This window comes from Carcharodon carcharias, chromosome 10 (assembly GCF_017639515.1).
Source record: "Carcharodon carcharias isolate sCarCar2 chromosome 10, sCarCar2.pri, whole genome shotgun sequence".
Lineage (NCBI taxonomy): Eukaryota > Metazoa > Chordata > Chondrichthyes > Lamniformes > Lamnidae > Carcharodon > Carcharodon carcharias.
In genome coordinates this window covers 97,455,979-97,476,344 of record NC_054476.1, presented here as the reverse complement: position 1 = coordinate 97,476,344, position 20,366 = coordinate 97,455,979, and the positions used below count along the sequence as shown (strand labels likewise).

The window sequence follows — 20,366 nt, the reverse complement described above, 5'->3', positions numbered from 1 at the left end:
TTGACTGGGTCAGTCGAGTACATGTGCACTCTACAGACATGGAATGGAATGTGGGGGAAGATCTGACTGGGTCGCTAGAGAGCAGATATACCATGCAAGGGGATTTGGCTGGGTTGGTAGAGAGCACATAGACCATGGAAGGAGACTTGTCTGTCTTGCTAATGTGCATATGCACTGTGGAAGGAGATTAGACTGGGTCAGTAGAGTGCACATGGACTGTAGAAGTAGATTTGACTGGGTGGGGAGAACGCACATGGACTGTGCAAGGAGGTTTGGCGGTGCCAGAAGAGCGCACGTGGACTGTGCAGGGAAATTTGGCTGGGTCAGTAAATTGCACATGGACCATGAAGCAGATTTGACTGGGTCAGGAGAGCGCACATGGACTGTGGAACAAGACTTGGCTGCGTCGGTAGAGTGCACATGCGTATGGTTACAGTTTTGCATGGGTTAGTGCCTGCACTTTGGAAGGAGATTTGACTGGGTCGGTAGAGCGCACATGGACTGTGGAACAAGATTTGGCTGAGTCGGTTGAGTGCACATGCGTGTGGTTGCATTTTTGTGTAGGTTAGTGGAGTGTGCATGCACTATGGAAGATTTGACTGCGTCGGTAGAGCGCAAGTGGACTGTGTGAGGAGATTTGGCTGTGTTGGTAGAGTGCACATGGACTGTGAAAGGAGATGTGACTGGGTCTCTAGACCGCACATGGATTATAGAAGGAGATTTGACTGGGTCGGGAGAACACACATGGACTGTGGAAGGAGATTTGACTGGGTCAGTAGAGTGCACAGGAACAGTGTAAGTGGATTTGACTGGGTCTCTAGATCACACATGGACTGTGGAAGGAGATTTGACTAGGTCGGTAGAGTGCACTTGGAATGAGGTTTGGCTGGGTCAGTAGAGTACATGTGCGCACTACAGACATGGAATGGAATGTGGGGGAAGATCTAACTGGATCGCTAGAGAGCAGATGTATCATGCAAGGGGATTAGACCCGGTCGGTAGAGCGCACATGGACTGTGGAACAAGATTTGGCTTCGTCAGTAGAGTGCACATCTGTGTGGTTACAGTTTTGCATGGGTTAGTGCATGCACTTTGGAAGGAGATTAGACTGGGTCAGTAGAGAGCACATGGACTGTGGAAGGAGATTTGACTGGGTCAGTAGAGCGCACATGGACTGTGGAACAAGATTTGGCTGAGTTGGTTGAGTATACATGCATGCGGTTGCAGTTTTGCGTGGGTTAGTGGAGCACACATGCACAGCGGAAGGAGATTTGACTGCGGCAGTAGAGTGCACATGGGCTGTGGGAGGCAATTTGATTTTGTCAGTAATGTGCACGTAGAATGAGATATGACTGGGTCGGTCGAGCGCACATGGAATGAGATTTGGCTGCGTCGCAAGAGTGCACATCCGTGTGGTTGCAGTTTTGCGTGGGCTAGTGGAGTGCGCATGCAGTGTAGAAAAAGATTTGACTGGGTCAGTAGAGTGCGCAGGGATTGTGCAAGTAGATTTGTCTGTGTCGGTAGAGTGCACAGGAACTGTGTAAGGAGGTTTCACTGGGTCCGTGGAGATTAGACTGGGTGACTAGAATGCATTGTGGAAGGAGATTTCACTGGGTTGGTAGATTGCACAGGAACAGTGCAAGTAGATTTTACTGGGTCTGTAGACCTCACGTACTCTGCAAGGAGATTTGACTAGGTCACTAGAGAGCACATGGACCATGAAGGAGATTTGACTAGGTCACTAGAGAGCACATGGACCATGAAGGAAATTTGACTGGGTCGGTAGAGCGCACATGGACTGTGGAACAAGATTTGGCTGAGTCGGTTGAGTGCACATGAGTGTGGTTGCAGTTTTGTGTGGGTTAGTGGAGCGTACATACACTATGGAAGATTTGGCTGTGTTGGTAGAGTGCACACGGACTGTGAAAGGAGATGTGACTAGGTCTCTAGACCGCACATGGACTGTAGAAGGAGAATTGACTGGGTCGGGAGAACGCACATGGACTGTGCAAGGAGGTTTGGCGGTGTCAGAAGAGCGCACATGGACTGTGCAGGGAGATTTGGCTAAGTCAGTAAAGTGCACATGGACCATGAAGCAGATTTGACTGGGTCGGTAGAGCGCACATGGACCAGGGAAGATTTGACTGGGTTGGTAGAGTGCACAGGAACAGTGCAAGGAGGATTCACTTGGTCTGTAGACTGCACATGTTCTGTGGAATGAGATTTGTCTTGGTTGGTAGAGCACACATCGACTGTGGAAGGAGATTTGACTGGGTCGGTAGAGTGCACGTGCACTGTGGAAGGAAATTGGACTGGGTCGGTAGAGTGCACTTGGAATGAGGTTTGACTGGGTCGGTAGAGTACATGTGCGCTCTACAGACATGGAAGGGAATGTGATGGAAGATCTGACTGGGTCGCTAGAGAGCCGATGTACTGTGCAAGGAGATTTGGCTGGGTCCCTAGAGAGCAAATGGACCGTGGAAGGTGACTTGTCTGGCTTGGCAATGTGCATATGCACTATGGAAGGAGATTTGACTGTGTCGGTAGAGCGCACCTGGACTGTGCGAGGAGGTTTGGCAGTGTTGGTAGCGCGCACACGGACTGTGCGAGGAGATTTGGTGGTGTTGGTAGAGTGCACATGAACAGTGCAAGGAGGTTTCACTGTGTCTGTAGACCGCAAATGTACTGTGGAATGAGATTTGACTGGGTCGGTAGAGTGCACATGAACAGTGCAAGGAGGTTTCACTGTGTCTGTAGACCGCAAATGTACTGTGGAATGAGATTTGACTGGGTCGGTATAGTGCACATGGACTGTGGAAGGAGATGTGACTGGGGTGGTGGAGTGCACTTGGAATGAGGTTTGGCTGGGTCAGTAGAGTACATGTGCGCTCTACAGACATGGAATGGAATGTAGGGGAAGATCTGACTGGGTTGCTAGAGAACAGATGTACCGTGCAAGGTGATTTGATTGCATCGGCATAGCCTACATGGACTGTGGAAGGAGATTTGACTGGGTAAGTCATGCACAGGAACAGTGTAAGCAGATTTGGCTGGGTCTTTAGACCACACATGGACTGTGGAAGGAGATTTGACTGGGTCGGTAGAGTGCACATGCACTGTAGAAAGAGATTTGACTGGGTCAGTAGAGTGCGCAGGGATTGTGCAAGGAGATTTGTCTGTGTCAGTAGAGTGTACAGGAACTGTGCAACGAGGTTTCACTGGGTCCGTGGACCCATCTACTGTGCAAGGAGATTTGACTGGGTGACTAGAGTGCATTGTGGAAGGAGATTTCACTGGGTTGGTAGATTGCACAGGAACAGTGCAAGTAGATTTCACTGAGTCTGTAGACCACATGTACTCTGCAAGGAGATTTGACTAGGTCACTAGAGAGCACATGGACCATGAAGGAGATTTGACTGGGTCGGTAGAGCGCACATGGACTGTGGAACAAGATTTGGCTGAGTCGGTTGAGTGCACATGCGTGTGGTTGCAGTTTTGTGTGGGTTAGTGGAGCGTACATACACTATGGAAGATTTGACTGTGTCGGTAGAGCACACGTGGACGTGTGAGGAGATTTGGTTGTGTTGGTAGAGTGCACACGGACTGAGAAAGGAGATGTGACTAGGTCTCTAGACCGCACATGGACTGTAGAAGGAGATTTGACTGGGTCGGGAGAATGCACATGGACTGTGCAAGGATGTTTGGTGGCATCAGAAGAGCGCACGTGGACTGTGCAGGGAGATTTGCTTGCGTTGGTACAGCGCACGTGGACCAGGGAAGATTTGACTGGGTCGGTAGAGTGCACAGGAACAGTGCAAGGAGGTGTCACTGTGTCTGTAGACCGCAAATGTACTGTGGAATGAGATTTGACTGGGTTGGTAGAGTGCACATGGACTGTGGGAGGTGATTTGTCTGGGTCGGGAGAACGCACATGGACTGTACAGGGAGATTTGGCTGTGTCGGTAGAGTGCACATGGACCATGAAGGAGATTTGACTGGGTCTGTAGACCGCACATGTACTGTGCAAGAAAATTTGACTGGGTTGGTAGAGTGCACAAGGACTGTGGAATGAGATTTGGCTGGTTCAGTAGAGTGCTCATGGACTGTGGAATGAGTTTTGACTGGGTCGGTGGAGAGCACATCGACTGGGAAAGGAGATTTGACTGGGGCAGTAGAGCGCATTCCTTTGCCTTTTATTACATTCCGTCATTGTCATTCAATTTCTCCTGCCTTCTACGCTATCCCAGCACTTTCTTTTTGCCCTTCCTCTCCCTTCCCACTTTTAGGATTAAACCCCACTACCCTTTCCCAGTTCCAAGAAGTCATACGGACTTGAAACATTAACTGTTTTTCTCTCTCCACTGATGCTGCTGGGCCTGCTTGGTGTTTCTAACACTTTTTGTTTTGATAAGATGCGGTCTTCATGGGGAGCAGGAGGATTTGGGTGTCTATTAATAAATCGTTGACAACGACAAGGCAAGTTGATAGGGTAGTTAAGAAAACTTATGGGATATTTGACTTTGCAAATAGGGGCATTGAATATAAAAACAAGTTTCTATCTGACAGGACACACCCATTACTTTGACGCTAATCCAAAAAGGAAGTAACGTTAAATCTTCATCAAACTTTGGTTTGGTCTCAGCTGGAGCAGTGTACACAAATTTGGGCACCACACTTTAGGAAAAATCTGAGGGCCCTCAGTTATGTGACTAGATAGGGGAACAAACTCAGCTTCCCCAAAAGAGCTAAGGTTACAGGGTGATGCAGCAGAGGTTTTCAGAATTATGAAGGGTTTTGATAGAGCAAGTCAGGAGGAGTGGTTTCCTCTGGCAAATGGATTGGTAACCAAAGGTCAGAGATTTAAAAAAATTGACAAAGGGGAAATGATTTCACACAGAGGGCTGTGAGAATTTGGGACACACTTCCTGGCAAAACAGCTTCCATAGGAACTTTCAGAAGGCAATTGGACTCTATACCTGCAGTGTTAGGGGGAAGAAGCTGTATGAGAATACACTGGCACAGCTTTCGCAAAGAGCTGCCACAGCTTCTTGACTGGCCGAATGGCCTTCTCCTGCGCTTTGTGAATCTAGGTGGAACTTTGTTGGATGCCTTCTGGAATCTCAATCCACCAGCTCGAAGGGCTTCCCAAAGGGCATTTGGGAAATCAATTCTTTAAAGAAAGAGGTTCTGGGTCTCACAGAGGCTGCTCCTTCTAAGTCTATATTGATTGCTAGGTTGTTACTGTACAGAATTCACATCTGATTAAAAACATAGCTCCTCATTTACGGGCACAAGAATGTGGACATCTCATTGGTCTGTTTCTTATCTATTTGCACATTCCAGGTATCCCAGGACTCCTCATAATTTGTTTGCTTCAGATTTCCTACCTGGTTTCACAGAACTGCTGAAACAATACCATGAGCTTTATTAGTGTTTGAGCCTTTCTGGCCTGTTTAGTAACTGCATCTCATTTATATCCCTTGTTAATGCTAGTTGGGTTATTTGCTGGGAAGAGGAGGGATTTGTGAATTCTTGGGAGTATCCATTTAAAATGTTTACCACGAACAGCTCACCCTATTTCCTCTGACTGCTCTCCCTGTGCTGCAGAACTGAAAGATTTACACTACCCCTTTCTCATCTCTCTCTCTCTCTCTCCAAGTGCCTGTGCAATCGGGTTGTGTCGCATGGCCCTGTATTCATCAGTGAACCCCCTCCTCCGCATGGTTTGCAAATGGTTCTTCTCCTCTATTTCACTTTTGACTTTTTCCTCTTTTTAAAGCCAGGTTTGTTTAATCTGCCCCTGCTGCACATGGATTTCTCCTGGGAACAACGTTGGGGATAGCAACCAGTTAAATAAGAGTTATTTGTGAAGTATTTCTGCTGCACATGTATTTGTCATTATGTCTTTCCCCAATTGTTATGCTTACAGTTTTCTCTCATTTCCTCCACATTCACCCTTTTTAAAGTTATATACCTGACTGTTGTGCTTTGGTATTTGAGAATCGCAGATCATGTTGTCGTTGTGTGCTTACTGTTCACTATCCCCATTTCCCATGGGTCACTGCGAAATATAACCACTCATCATCTCTCTGCTGGACGTGTCTAGACTTCCACTTCCAAACCCCATGGTATTTCATAATTTACATTATATTGACGGACATTGCTCATTATCATCCTTACAGAACTAACCCTGGGTGCTCCTCAGCATCCTTGTACTGTTCACTTAGAGATAAGGCTTTACAGTGGCACCTCATCTACTCATATGGGTAGATGTACAAGATAACAGTGATGGTCACTGTGTGGGTGTGAATTAGGACTGTTCTGCACACCTTTCCTCACTCCATACTGAGACCATCTTGTCAGCTTGAAGAGGGGGAAAATGCAAGCTCCAGGAACAGCAGAAATTCTTTCATTTGTACCGGAATCAAACATTTTAATTAGTTCAAGATGTAGTTTTACTAAACTCAACTTAGCAGGATAACATTCATGGAACAAGCAAAATGGTTGAGTGTAAGCAGAGTCTGTTGAGCATGGGGAGCAGCCACTGTCAGGATGATACATTATACAAAAAATGACAGTGCTGAACAATCTGCTTTATGGAGTAGACTTCAACATGTGGCAGTTGATGAATCCTACATGTACAGGCCTGCTTTACAGCTCTTTCTGGTTGTACCTCCTTCAGAGAGGAACCAGTGCTGAACGAGAGGCTGTCCAGCACTACCCACTGCTGGTAGTGGACAGTTACTACAGACAGGACTGTCCCAGGGCTATGCAAATGTTCACATCAGCTGGCTCCTCACTGAGGGTTGACTGATTTGTTTTGGTTGCAAAATAAGGGGGAAAAAAGCAAATTAATTTACAAAAAAAACTGAGAGAACTTCTGTCCTGTCTAATCTGTTGGTCCAAAAGGTACATGCACAGGCCCAGTGCCACACTGAATCACTGAAGATCTCAAGGGCCCAGGACGGATCTATGGTCTGTGCTAAATTAGCCAATCGCAGCCTAGGCTGCAGTACTGCTACTATAATTGATCTGAGTGCCTCTGGTGGGAGTGGGGAATCAGCCAAGGTCCCGGTTCCTAATCACATCCTACTGGAAAGTGTGCGGACAAGATCAGGCTTGGCTGCAATGCTACACCAGTCTAACAGCAAAATAAGGTAATTGCTCGGACCAACCCAGGAAAAATGGGCACTGTGGTGAGGTACACACTGTCATCAGTACTGTTTCCTCCTTCCTAGTGAAGGCGAGGGGTCATCAGGACCCTGTTCCGCAGTGATCCTGTTTCTACTGAACAGTTGCCACTGAAATCCTAGCTATTAAAAGGAGCAGAGGATAATGAACTGTCACATATAGAATCTTCCCCTCTCTCTTCATTCACTAACTCTCAAACAGTTGTTGTAGGACAGAAGAGAGTTGAACAAGGAGGGAACTGGGCCAGGAGTTTTGAACTGTTTTCCTCCTGGGAGGGTCAGGTGTGTGTAAGACAGAGTGGTGATGCTGCTGGAAGTGGATGGTGAGTAACCGTGATAACAGATATGTCATTCGAACTCCTCCTTCTCCCCGCTTTGTGTTCACCAAAGCTGGGAACACCGGGCAAGATTATCCAGATTTTATTGGAATGGTGCTGGGAGAACAAAGTGCCCCATTCCTAGGTACACGGCACTCAGAACACCATTTCCACCCCCCAACAAAGACCACTCATTACACAAACCACTGGGGAACAAACAGGGAATTAAAATACTTTCCTCTTTAAATCAGACAATCTCATTCCATCATAAAATAACACATTGTGCCAGTGTGGATCAACAATACATCATTAAAAACGGCATGTACGCCATTGTAAACAGAATCATACAAATTAGACACCAGCTCCCACCCCATCCTCCTTTCCATTCATAAACTCATCACCAAGTGCATCTACACAAATCATTTTTGTTCAACTGCGTACATTCGCCCAGCTGGAGCCTTCCGGAAAAATAGACTGTTCCCTCGGCTCAGGTTTCCCTGTAAGAGAAAACATTTTTAAAAATGTGTCAGGAGAAAGCTGTTCCAAAGAAGCTAGAAGTAGAGAGACAGGTTCAATCCCAGATCTTGGGGTCAGCAGAGTTAGGCTGATGTCTGCTGCTGCAACACACAGCCAGCAACATCAAATGTGCCAGTACTAAATTCAAAACTCAGAATGAAGGAAATACTCTGCAGAAATGAAGAAAAGTTACACAGCTGAAACTTTAACTTGGTTTCTTATGTTGTCTTATGGGGTTCTCTTATGAGGAAAGGTTGGACAGACTGCACTTGTTTCCACTGGAGTTTAAAAAAGTGAGGGGGTGATTTGACTGAAGTGTACAAGATACTGAACAGTCTTGACAAGGTGGACGTGGAAAGGATGTTTCCTCTTGTGGGTGAGTCCAGAACTAGGGGCACGGTTTTAAAATTAGGGGACGCTCTTTTGGGACAGAGATGAGGAGAAACTGTTTCTCTCAAAGGGTTGTGCGACTTTGGACCTCTCTGCCTCAGAAGTCGGTGGAGGGAAGGTCATGGAATATTGTTAAGGCGGAGGTAGATAAAATTCTCTTGCCTAACAAGAATCTAAGGTTATCAGGGATAGATGGGAATGTGGAATTAAACTGGTCAGTGTGTCAATACCTTGTCTAACTGGTTATTCTTCATGTCTAAACTTAGACAGCCAATGTTCTGCCATGGGGGAATTAGGCACTGTAGACAAACCAGATTATTGTCCTCATTAGCTATTCACAGGCACACTCGACACTTTCTAGAGGTGGATCAGTGGGAATCCTGGCTGATTTCCCTCCCACCCAAACTCAGGAGCAATAAGGACCACTGCAGCCAAGTTAACAGCACAGCCCTGTGATGGACACTGGGGCCTCTGTGCCATCCTCCAGTGAGATTGGGGGGTGGTGCTGGGCACTAACCAAGGGACAACATGCAGTATCCCTACTGCCAACCCACCTCAGACCTGTTGACAGGATGAGTCAAAGATGGAGACTGAGGCCTACCTGACCTCCCTGACCCAGTTCTTCACCACATGGTGCAAGCATCAGCTGACAAAGCACTAATGGGAAGTGCAGAGCAGAGGGGCATAATCTTAAAATGAGTGCTCGGCTTTTCAGGGGATGATAGCAGGAAGCATTTCTCTACACTGAGGGAAATGGAAATATGAAACTCATACCCAAAAAGCTTTTGAGGCTTTGGTGGGGGGGGGGGGGGGGGGGGGGGGGGGGTCCGATTTATTTTTCTTAGTTATGGAACCAATGTGGGTAGATGGGGTTAAGGTACAGATCAGCCATCATCCATCCTTCAATTAGAATAGGTGTGAGGGGCCAAATGGTCTCACTCTGCTTCCACTGTTCGTTAAAAGGCTCAGAAAGTGTAAAGCCTTGTTTCAGTTGGTTTCACAAACACCACCCACCTATAACATTCTCCAGGCTGAGCCTGTTTGAGAAGAGATGTTAGGAACCATCGCACAGAAACCCTGGCAACTCCAGAGGGCTCGTCGGTGGGAACCATCTTTAATGTGTGTGGCATGTTCCAGCTACACTATATTAACTCGATAATGCAACTCCTGAAGAACAGCCACACTAGGTTACACTAAGGTCCCAGCCTCATTCACATGTGCTCCAACTTAGCTGGTCATGTCTAACAGGCCAAATGGATTATTTTGAGGCAGTAACTAAAGTAGACGACAGGAAAATGCCAATGGATGTAGTTTCTAGGGATGCCCAGAAGGTATTCAATAAAGTTCAACATAAAGCTCTTAGAATTGGTGGAAAATGGCCAATTCTCTATTGCCTAAACAAACTCCCAGAGTAGGGATAATGCAACATAGTGACAATTGGTGTCCCACTAGGATCTGTGCTGGGGCCACAATTATTCACTATATCTATTAATAACTTTGATATAAGAACATAAGAAATAGGAATAGGCTCTTGTGCCAGCTGTATCATTCAATAAGATCATGGCTAATCTAAACTTGCCCTAAACTCCACTTTCCTGCCTGTTCTCCATAACCTTTGACTCCTCCATACTTCAAAAATCTGTCCATCTCTGCCTTGAATATTTTGTAATAGCTCATAACACAATAGGTATCCAAATATGTCAGTGACACACAGTTCAAATTCAGTTACACAATAAGGGGTGTGATCAGGAGCTGAAAATTACAGACACTGATAGGCAGGTTTTGTGTTGAAATCCATCTGCCCCAGTGTGTGCTCATCCATTTTGTACCAAAAAAGATAGATGCAAGTATTTTTGAAAATGGTGAAAAGCTAGGGGGTAAGTTTAAGGATCTGTGTACACAGACCACTAAAATAAAGCAGTTGGGTGCAAAGAAAAAGATTGGACCATTGATTGAAAGAAAAGAAATATAATCCTGCTGTTTAAGAAAATAGAACACCAAAGGCCAGTTAGCTGGACATCAATCTGTCAAAATGCTAGAATCTATTAAGGGTGTGGTAATAGAGACTTGGGAGGGGGGCGTGGGGGGAAATCACAATATGATTAGGCAAAAGGTATTATGAAGAGAAATAGTGTTAGATAAATAAATTGATTTTTTTTTGAGGGTATAACTAGCAAGGTAGACAAGGGTGAACCAGTAGATGTAGGAGGCCGGAATTTTGAGAAGGCAAGGTGTCAGACTGATTCCTGGGATGGCAGGACTGACATATGAGGAGAGATTGGGTCGGTTAGGATTATATTCGCTGGAGTTCAGAAGAATGAGGGGGGATCTCAAAGAAACCTATAAAATTCTAACAGGACTCAACAAGGTAGGTGCAGGAAGGATGTTCCTGATGGTGGGGGAGTCCAGAATCAGGGGTCATAGTCTGAGGATATGGGGTAGGCCATTTAGGACTGAGATGAGGAGAAATTTCTTCAACCAGAGAGTGGAGAGCTTATGGAATTCGCTACCACAGAAAGCAGTTGAGGCCAAAACATTGTATGTTTTCAAGAAGGAGATAGATATAGCTCTTGGGGTGAAAGGGATCAAAGGATTTGGGGAGAAAGTGGGAGCAGACTATCATAATGAATGGCGGAGCAGGCTCAAAGGGCCGAATGGCCTACTCCTATTTTCTGTTTCTATGTCACAGAGAGTGACACAAACACAGGGCACATGGGATTGGAGTTAATATAGTAGCATAGGTTGCATATTGGGTAATGGACAGAGAATAGGAATAAATAATCCATTCCCAGGATGTCAGAATGTTAATAGTGGAGTACTGCAAGGTTCAATGCTTGGTCTCAGCTATTTAAAATCCATATCAACGAGCTAGTGTAACATATTCAAGTTTGCTGATGGTAAAAGCTTGGGTGGGAAGTAAACTGTGAGCAGGATGTGAAGAGGCTAAAAAGGGAAATCCTCCTCACAGAGAGGAACAAAGAGCTCCAAGTCTCCCCATAAATTGGTAAGATAAAATCATGCATTCTTACATGTGCATAGAAAATTCCAGTGGATTAGTTCAAACTAGGATAAAAAGCAAAGAGACCAAACACAGACTGGGTGACCGCTTTGTGGAACACCTTCGGTCTGTCTGCAAGCAAGACCCAGACCTTCCTGTCGCTTGTCATTTCAACACATCATTCTGCTCTTAAGCCCACTTGTCTGTCCTTGGCCTGCTGCATTGTTCCAGTGAAGCTCAACGCAAACTGGAGGAACAGAACCTCATCTTCCGACTAGGCACTTTACAGCCTTCCAGACTTAACATTGAGTTCAACAACTTCAGATCGTGAACTCTCTCCTCCATCCCCACCCTCCTTTTCCCAATAATTTATAATTTTTTAAATATATTTTTCTTTTCCCACCTATTTTTAAATTTATTTCAATCTATCATTTTATCTCCACCTTTTAGCCTATTTCAATCCCCTACCCCCATCCCACCCCCACTAGGGCCATTTGCCACTTGCTTATCCTGCTTTCTACCCTTAATGTCACCATTAGCACATTCCAAAGCTAACATCACCACCATCAACACCCCTTTGTCCTTTTGTCTGTGGCATCTTTGGCAATCTCTCCTTTGCCTCCACCTATCACTGGCCCTCTATCCAGCTCCACCTGTCCCACTCCCCTCAAACAGCTTATATTTCACCACATTTCTATATTTCTTTAGTTCTGATGAAGAGTCATACGGACTCGAAACGTTAACTGTGTTCCTCTCCGTAGATGCTGTCAGACCTGCTCAGATTTTCTAGCTATTCTTGCTTTTGTTTCAGATTTCCAGCATCTACAGTATTTTGCTTTCAGGATAAAAAGCAGTTTTCCTCACTTCCGTACAGTTCTGGGTGTGTTTAATGAAGTGAACATGTCAATTATGAAATGCTTGGAGTATTGAAGACGTTATGAAATTCTGTACAGTGGAATTGGCAATGTGCTTTCACATTAACCTCGACTGATTATTACCAGTGCTCAGCCCCTAACCTATCAAATGCTTGGAACTATCCTTGAAAGAGATGTAATGGCTAAAAACCAGCTCAATCCACAGATTGTGTTCCTCCCAGATCCACAAATTCTTTAAACTGAAGACATGGAATTCTCAACCTCACAGATACAAGACACTGCATTATATCGTAGGGCAGTAAACCTCAGGACTCTCCAATTATTTTGCAGAACTAGGGGATGTGTGTTCATTGCGAGAATCTGCTCTAACTGCTACCATTCTCTAAAGAAAAGTCAGGTTTCTTCATCTCCTTCACACTCTGGTCTGTATTGCTTATAGCTCCTCATTTGTATACCTTAGATCATTCTGATCCTCTACAATGTGACCAGAACTCAACACACATTTCCTCCAAGGCCTGACCAATAAGTTGTGAATCTCTGGACCCTTGCCCTCGACCTATAAAGTTACATATTTCATTAACTGCTTCAGCCCCTTGCCCTCGTGATCCCAACTGCCCTCAGTCCGGCTGCTATGTCTTCTACTTAACCGGTGTGTACAGTTAGAACGGGTCACAGACTGCTTTCCTTGGATAGTTTAAACTCAGCCTCTATCTTTCTGTTCTCGTATCAGATGGTACTCAGGCAGAATTCTAACTGATAAGCATCAGTGTCTTTTTTTTTTTAAAAGTCAGAAAACAGACATTTTCAAACTTTTCCAATTCTGTCTAGCTTTAAACAGTTTGAGATCTCAGGGCTGAAGCCTCCCTAATTACAGGCCTTGGCCAGACTCTCTTGCGTCAATTTATCAAAGTTGTAATTTTCCAGCTTGTTAAGTTGATGAACCACTCATTACATCTGAGCTTGGGGTGAGAGACTTCCAGAGAAACCACTGGGATGAGAAAGGATGAATAGGCAGTCGGACAGACTGAGCCCATGAGAACACACAGCAGTGAATGGGCACTATGCCAAGTATTCAGATATTAGGAAGGTAAATGGAATGCTGGACTGTCTTGCAGGAAGGGTGGAATATTAAAGTAGGGAAGTCTTGTTGTAACTGTACAGGGTGTTGGTGAGACTGCACCAAGCGTACTGGGTTCAGTTTTGGTCTCCTTACTTAAGAAGGGGTATACTTGCATTGTATGCTACCTGTAGTTCAGAGGAAGATCACTAGACTGATTCCTGGGATGAAGGGCTGGTCTTATGAGGAAAGGTTGAGCAAGTTGGGCCTATACTCATTGGAATTTAGAAAAACGAGAGGGTGATCTTATTGAAACATCTGAAGTGGGGGATGGGCTTGACTGGGTTAATGTTGACAGGATGTTTCCCCTTATTGGGGAGTCTAGAACTAGGGGACACCAATTTCAAAATAAGGGTCGCCCATTGAAGACGGAGACGAGGAGGAACTTCTTCTGAGAGGGTGGTTAGTGTTTGAAATTCTTTTCCAGAGAGAGCAGTGGAGGCTGGGTCATTGAATATATTCAAAGCTGAGTTAGACAGATTTTTGATAAACGAGGGAGTCAAGGCTTATGGCGGACAGGCAGGAAAGTGGAGTTAACACCACAATCAAATCACCCATAATCGAGGGGTCGAATGGCCTACTCCTGCTCCTATTTCCTATGTTATGTCCTGTTGGACCCACTCACTCATTTGCTCTCCAATCTAACCAACTCATGGGCCAGGGAGCCTCAACACAGTGACGGCACAGTAAATGCAGGTGGTTACAACAGACCTATACAGCACAACTAGCAAATAGAACCAGTGAATCTACTCACCTCTCTGCTCAACTGGCGCCAGCAGTCAATCCATGAAGTGTACACACCTGCATAAGGAGGGAGACCACCAACCAGACTGGGGAGAGAGACACACATTACACAGTGATTCAACGAGCTCATCAGTGGGGACAGCCTGCTGTTACACAGCTCAGCACCAGAAGGGTCGACACTCGCGTGCAAACACTGCAAGAAGGTGTTGATCCTTTTCCCCCCAGATGTGTTGCCCTTCAGGACTGTCACTCATTGTAACTGACATTCTGATAGCTGTCACTCTACAATCTCACTCCTTACAACAAACCACTGCAACTGGCATCGTCTCAGGGGGCTCGGCTGCCATAGATGATACACTAGATGGACACTCAATGGTACATTAGGCACACAGCTTTCAACTTCAGCACCGGGTGGATTGCATTCATCTTTTCCAGTCAAAGTTTGCTGCTGAAAGACATTCATGTGCCAGCACAGTTGAAGCTTTACTTTGTATCTAATGCCATGCTGTACCTGTCCTGGGAGTGTTTGATGGGGACAGTGTAGATGGAGCTTTACTCTGTATCTAACCCTGTGCTCTGTACCTGTCCTGGGAGTGTTTGATGGGGACAGTGTAGAGGAAGCTTTACTTTGTATATAACCCTGTGCTGTACCTGTCCTGGTGATGTTGGATGTTCACACCAGGTGGCTGAGATGAAAGCTTTCTATTTCCCAGGAATAACATCCTTGAATCGATGAGTAAGAAATTCAGACAGAAATGAGTTGACTACAACTGGCGAGTCTGCTTGCACCCACACAAAGCACAGGATTTGTGTCTCACTTTATACTGGGGATTGAGAAAACATTGAAGGCCCGACTCACCCACAGTTGTTGACTGCCATCAGATTGGACACGAGCACAAAGGGGTAGGTCAGCATACTGGCCAGGAACTGTTAAGGAAATGAGCAGATAGGCAGTGAAAGAATGCTCATCACCAAGGGCGATTGCTTCAATAAAGCAGTAGCAACACAGCTCAGACACCTTTCAAATACCCTGTATCTGCAACAGGTGTGCAAAGGCAGCTGTGCAGACCAGGGATAAAAGTCCAGGTTTGCGCTGTCCACAGGTTTAAATACTCAGGAGGCAACAAATAAATCCAGGTCCTTGTTCATTACCATCTATTTGAAGCCTGTCGCTGTGCTCTGATTTCAAGCTCTCCAAACCCCCAGACCCAATAAAGCCAAGCAGAACAATGTCATACCAATAGTGCTGGGGCTCCATGAGCTCAGTAAGAGCCTGCTGGCAACTGTTTAACTCTGACTCCTTGTCTTTGGAATGCAGTGCATGTCCAACCCTGATTTATTAATGCAGGAGGCCCTAAAGCTGCCAGATGCTGCTCTCTATACCAGTTTACCTCATCAGCATTCATTCAGTTTATTAACACATGGGGTACAGTGCAGGAAGCTGCCATTTGGCCCATCATGTTCTGCACCAGCTCTCTGATTGAGCAACTCACCTAGTGCCATTCCCTGCCTTGTCACCATATCCCTGCTCATTCTTCCTTTTCAAATAACAGGTTAATTCACTTCTGAGTGCCTCGATTGAACCTGCCTCCACCACACTCTCAGGCAGTGCATTCCAAACTCTAATCACTAGCTATGTGAAAATGTTTCTCATGTCGCTTTTGCTTCTTTTACTAATTACTTTAATTCTGAGCCCTCTTGGTCTCAATCCTTTCACAAGTAAGACAGTTTCTCCCTATCTACTCTGTCCAGGCCCCTCATGATTTTGAATGCCTCTATCAAATCCCTTCTCAACTTTATTTTTTCCAAGAAATATGAAAATGAGAACAGTTAGCATTACTCTGTTTGAATGTTGAACAGTGCTATTACAATGTGATGAGTGATAGCTGCTGTAAATGAATAAAAATATAGATGAAGTTGAATGGCACTCACCCCAGTCACAGCCTGAGAGTAACTCCTCAGCTCTCCGATCTGGGAGCCCTAAAATAAGTCAGAGTAAAAGACACATCTCAGCTGTTCACTGCTTAGCACAAACTCTCGCAGAATCCACTCGAGAAATCCATGGGACCCAGTCCTCTCAGCTCACACTCCACTCCCAGACTTGCCAGCAGTCACTGGCTGGTCAGCACCCACTCCCCGTCCTGGTGCTCAACGCCCCCCCCCCCCACACTCCGCGTCCTGGTGCTTGACACCCCACCAACCTCAGCAAGCCCCCTCACTCCCTCCCCTATGCTCCCGGTGCTCGACACCCCCTCACACTCCCCCTCACCCCGTCCCAGTGCTTGACACCCACCCCCTACACTCCCCCTCCTCGTCCCGGTGCTCAACATCCCTCCCACCTCTCCATCCGAGTGCTCAGTAACCCTCCCCTGCCCGGTCCTCGTGCTCAATACCCGCCACAACATCCCTCACGATCCCAGTGATTGGAACACACCCGCAATCAGTTTTTGGTACCCCAACCCACCTCCTGATCTAGTGCCTGGTATGCCCCCACTGCTCAGTGGATGCTCACCTACCCAACCCTGTGTCCTGGTGCTCAGTATCACCTGACCAGCCCAGGGCTGAGCATCCACCCTTCCCATCCCAGTGCTCAGTATTCCCTACCCCTCATCTCAGTGCTCAGTACTCCACTCCTCACCCCAATGCTCAGTATCCCCCTTCCCAGCCCAGTGTTCAGTACAACCTCCCCCTCCTTCCTCACCTCAGTGCCCTGTATCCTCCCCCCTCGCCCCAGTGGTCAGTATCACTGACCGCACATCCCTGTCCTGAGTACACCCCTGCCATGTCCTGGACTATGTCACTGGCTGCTCAAGAGCCTCTTGCCATCTCACCTCAGCCCAGCTGGTGGTGTAAATGGGAGTTGCCGTTGCATTTCCTGTTTTACGCTCAGATTTCAAGGACTTGCAGCTTGTCTTTGCAAGTTGATAATAATTTGGGTCATTATTTAATCATCAGAAAAATAACTGCCAATTAAAGAGTGAAATCATTCTCAAAGGGCACCAATTGCAGAAAGCTGGAGGGTGTACTTACTGGGATGATGTGGGACCGTGAAATCACCACAATCTAGTTTAGATAGAGAAAGCGGGAAAGTTTCACAGTGTGGAGAGGGGAAAGCAGTAACGTTTCACAGTGCGGAGAGGGGAAAGCAGTAACGTTTCACAGTGCGGAGAGGGGAAAGCAGTAACGTTTCACAGTGCGGAGAGGGGAAAGCAGTAACGTTTCACAGTGCGGAGAGGGAAAGCGATAAGAAGAGAGAATGGCATAGGGGAGAGGGGGAGGTGGGGTTAGGGCAGGGGAGAGGGGGAGGTGGGGTTAGGGCAGGGGAGAGGGGGAGGTGGGGTTAGGGCAGGGGAGAGGGGGAGGTGGGGTTAGGGCAGGGGAGAGGGGGAGGTGGGGTAAGGGCAGGGGAGAGGGGGAGGTGGGGTAAGGGCAGGGGAGAGGGGGAGGTGGGGTAAGGGCAGGGGAGAGGGGGAGGTGGGGTAAGGGCAGGGGAGAGGGGGAGGTGGGGTAAGGGCAGGGGAGAGGGGGAGGTGGGGTAAGGGCAGGGGAGAGGGGGAGGTGGGGTAAGGGCAGGGGAGAGGGGGAGGTGGGGTAAGGGCAGGGGAGAGGGGGAGGTGGGGTTAGGGGAGAGGGGGAGGTGGGGTTGGGGGAGAGGGGGAGGTGGGGTTGGGGGAGAGGGGGAGGTGGGGTTAGGGGAGACAGAGGTGGGGTTAGGGGAGACAGAGTTGGGGTTAGGGGAGACAGAGGTGGAGTTAGGGGAGACGGGGAGGTGGGGTTAGGGGAGACGGGGAGGTGGGGTTAGGGGAGACGGGGAGGTGGGGTTAGGGGAGACGGGGAGGTGGGGTTAGGGGAGACGGGGAGGTGGGGTTAGGGGAGACGGGGAGGTGGGGTTAGGGGAGACGGGGAGGTGGGGTTAGGGGAGACGGGGAGGTGGGGTTAGGGGAGACGGGGAGGTGGGGTTAGGGGAGACGGGGAGGTGGGGTTAGGGGAGACGGGGAGGTGGGGTTAGGGGAGACGGGGAGGTGGGGTTAGGGGAGACGGGGAGGTGGGGTTAGGGGAGACGGGGAGGTGGGGTTAGGGGAGACGGGGAGGTGGGGTTAGGGGAGACGGGGAGGTGGGGTTAGGGGAGACGGGGAGGTGGGGTTAGGGGAGACGGGGAGGTGGGGTTAGGGGAGACGGGGAGGTGGGGTTAGGGGAGACGGGGAGGTGGGGTTAGGGGAGACGGGGAGGTGGGGTTAGGGGAGACGGGGAGGTGGGGTTAGGGGAGACAGAGAGGTGGGGTTAGGGGAGAGGGGGAGGTGGGGTTAGGGGAGAGGGGGAGGTGGGGTTAGGGGAGAGGGGGAGGTGGGGTTAGGGGAGAGGGGGAGGTGGGGTTAGGGGAGAGGGGGAGGTGGGGTTGGGGAGAGGGGGAGGTGGGGTTAGGGGAGAGGGGGAGGTGGGGTTAGGGGAGAGTGGGAGGTGGGGTTGGGGAGAGGGGGAGGTGGGGTTAGGGGAGAGGGGGAGGTGGGGTTAGGGGAGAGTGGGAGGTGGGGTTAGGGGAGAGAGGGAGGTGCGGTTAGGGGAGAGAGGGAGAGGTGGGCGTTAGGGGAGAGAGGGAGAGGTGGGCGTTAGGGGAGAGAGGGAGAGGTGGGCGTTAAGGGGAGAGAGGGAGGTGGGGCTAAGGGGGGAGAGGGAGGTGGGGTTAGGGGGGAGAGGCAGGTGGGGGCTTTAGGGGAGAGAGGGAGGGGGGCTTTAGGGGAGTGAGGGGGGCTTAGGGGAGAGAGAGAGGGGGGGTTGGGAAAAGAGAAAGAGGGGAGGGTTAGGGGAAAGAGAAAGAGGGGGAGGTTGGGGGGGGAGAGAGAGAGAGAGAGAGAGAGAGAGAGGGGAGGGGGTTAAGAGAGAGAGAGAGAGTGAGGGTTAAGTGGGAGAGAGAAAGAGGGGGGGTTAAGGAGAGAGAGAGAGGGGGGTAAGGGGAGAGGGAGGGGGGGGTTAACTGGGAGAGAGAGAAACGGTGTTAACGGGGAGAGAGGGGGTTAACAGGGAGAGCGAGAGAGGGGATAACAGGGAGGGGGGGTTAAGGGGGAAAGAGTGGGGATTAAGGGGGAGAGAGAGAGGGGGAAAGGTTAAGGGGGTGAGAGAGAGGGGAGGAAAGGGGGAGCAGGAGAGTGGCGGGGTTAAGGGGAGAGAGAGGGAGGGAGGTTAAGGGAGAGAAAGAAAGAGGGGGTTAAGGGGGGGAGAGAGAGAGAGAGGGGGAGGTTGGGGGGAGAGAGAGAGAAAGAGAGAGGGGGGTTTGGAGGAGAGGGAGAGAGGGGTGATTAAAGGGGGAGAAGGAGAGAGAGGGGTCTAAGGGGAGAGAGCGAGAGGGGGTTAAGGAGGAGAGAGAGAGGGTGTTAAGGGGGAGAGAGGGAGGGCGTTAAGGGGGAGAGAGGGAGGGCGTTAAGGGGGGGGAGAGAGAGAGGGGGGTTAGGGGAGAGAGAGGGGGGGAGGTTGGGGGAGGGAGAGAGACAGAGGGGTAGGTTGCGTGGGGGATAGAGAGGGAGAGGGGATTGGGGGGAGGGAGAGAGAGTGAGAGAGAGAGAGAGAGAGGGTTAACCGGGAGAGAGAGAGAGGGGGTTTAAGGGGGGGGGAGAGAGAGAGAGAGAGAGAGAGGGGGTTAAGGGAGAGAGAGGGGGGATTAAGGGAGTGAGGGGGGTTAGGGGAGAGAGAGAGCGGGGGGGGGGTAGGGGTGAGAAAGAGGGTGTTTAGGAGAGTGAGGGGTGTTTAGGGGAGAGAGAGAGGGGGAGGTTGGGTGGATTAGAGAGAGAGGGGGGGTTAAGGGGGAAAGAGAGAGAGAGGGGGGGTTAAGGGGGAGAGAGAGAGAGAGGGGAGGTTAAGGGGAGAGAGAGGGAGAGAGAGTGGGAGTTAAGGGGGAGAGAGGGAGAGAGAGCGGGTTAATGGGCAGAGAGGGACAGGGTTGGGGGGGAGATAAAGGGGGTTAGAGGTGGAGAGAGAGGGGGTTAGGGGAGAGAGAGAGGGGGAGGTTGGGGCAAGAGAGAGAGAGGGGGCTGTTTAAGGGGAGAGAATAAGAGGAGGTTAAGGGGGAGAGAGAGGGGTGGGGTTAGGGGGGCAGAGACAGAGGGGTTAAGGGGGAGAGAGAGTGAGAGGGGGTTAGGGGGGAGAGAGAGAGGGTGTTAAGAGGGGGGAGAGGGTGTTAAGGGGAGAGAGGGAGGAGAGAGAGAGGGAGGGGGGTTAAGGGGTTAG

General features: G+C 48.9%; 1 protein-coding gene and 1 non-coding gene across 2 annotated transcripts in view; both read right to left on the bottom strand.

Moving 5' to 3' along the window:
- Positions 1 to 6,416: 6,416 nt before the first annotated feature.
- Positions 6,417 to 20,366, bottom strand: part of mtch2 (mitochondrial carrier homolog 2) — a 371,087-nt gene continuing 357,137 nt past the window's right edge. The window contains exons 10-13 of the mRNA XM_041197168.1: positions 16,080 to 16,127; positions 15,007 to 15,074; positions 14,158 to 14,233; positions 6,417 to 8,004 (exon numbers count right to left, since the gene is read on the bottom strand). Of these exons, the coding sequence (XP_041053102.1) occupies positions 7,927 to 8,004; positions 14,158 to 14,233; positions 15,007 to 15,074; positions 16,080 to 16,127 (270 nt within the window). The 3' untranslated portion in view covers positions 6,417 to 7,926. The remainder of the gene's footprint in view (positions 8,005 to 14,157; positions 14,234 to 15,006; positions 15,075 to 16,079; positions 16,128 to 20,366) is intronic.
- On the bottom strand, positions 9,464 to 9,595 carry LOC121283720. The gene has a single exon (XR_005944360.1).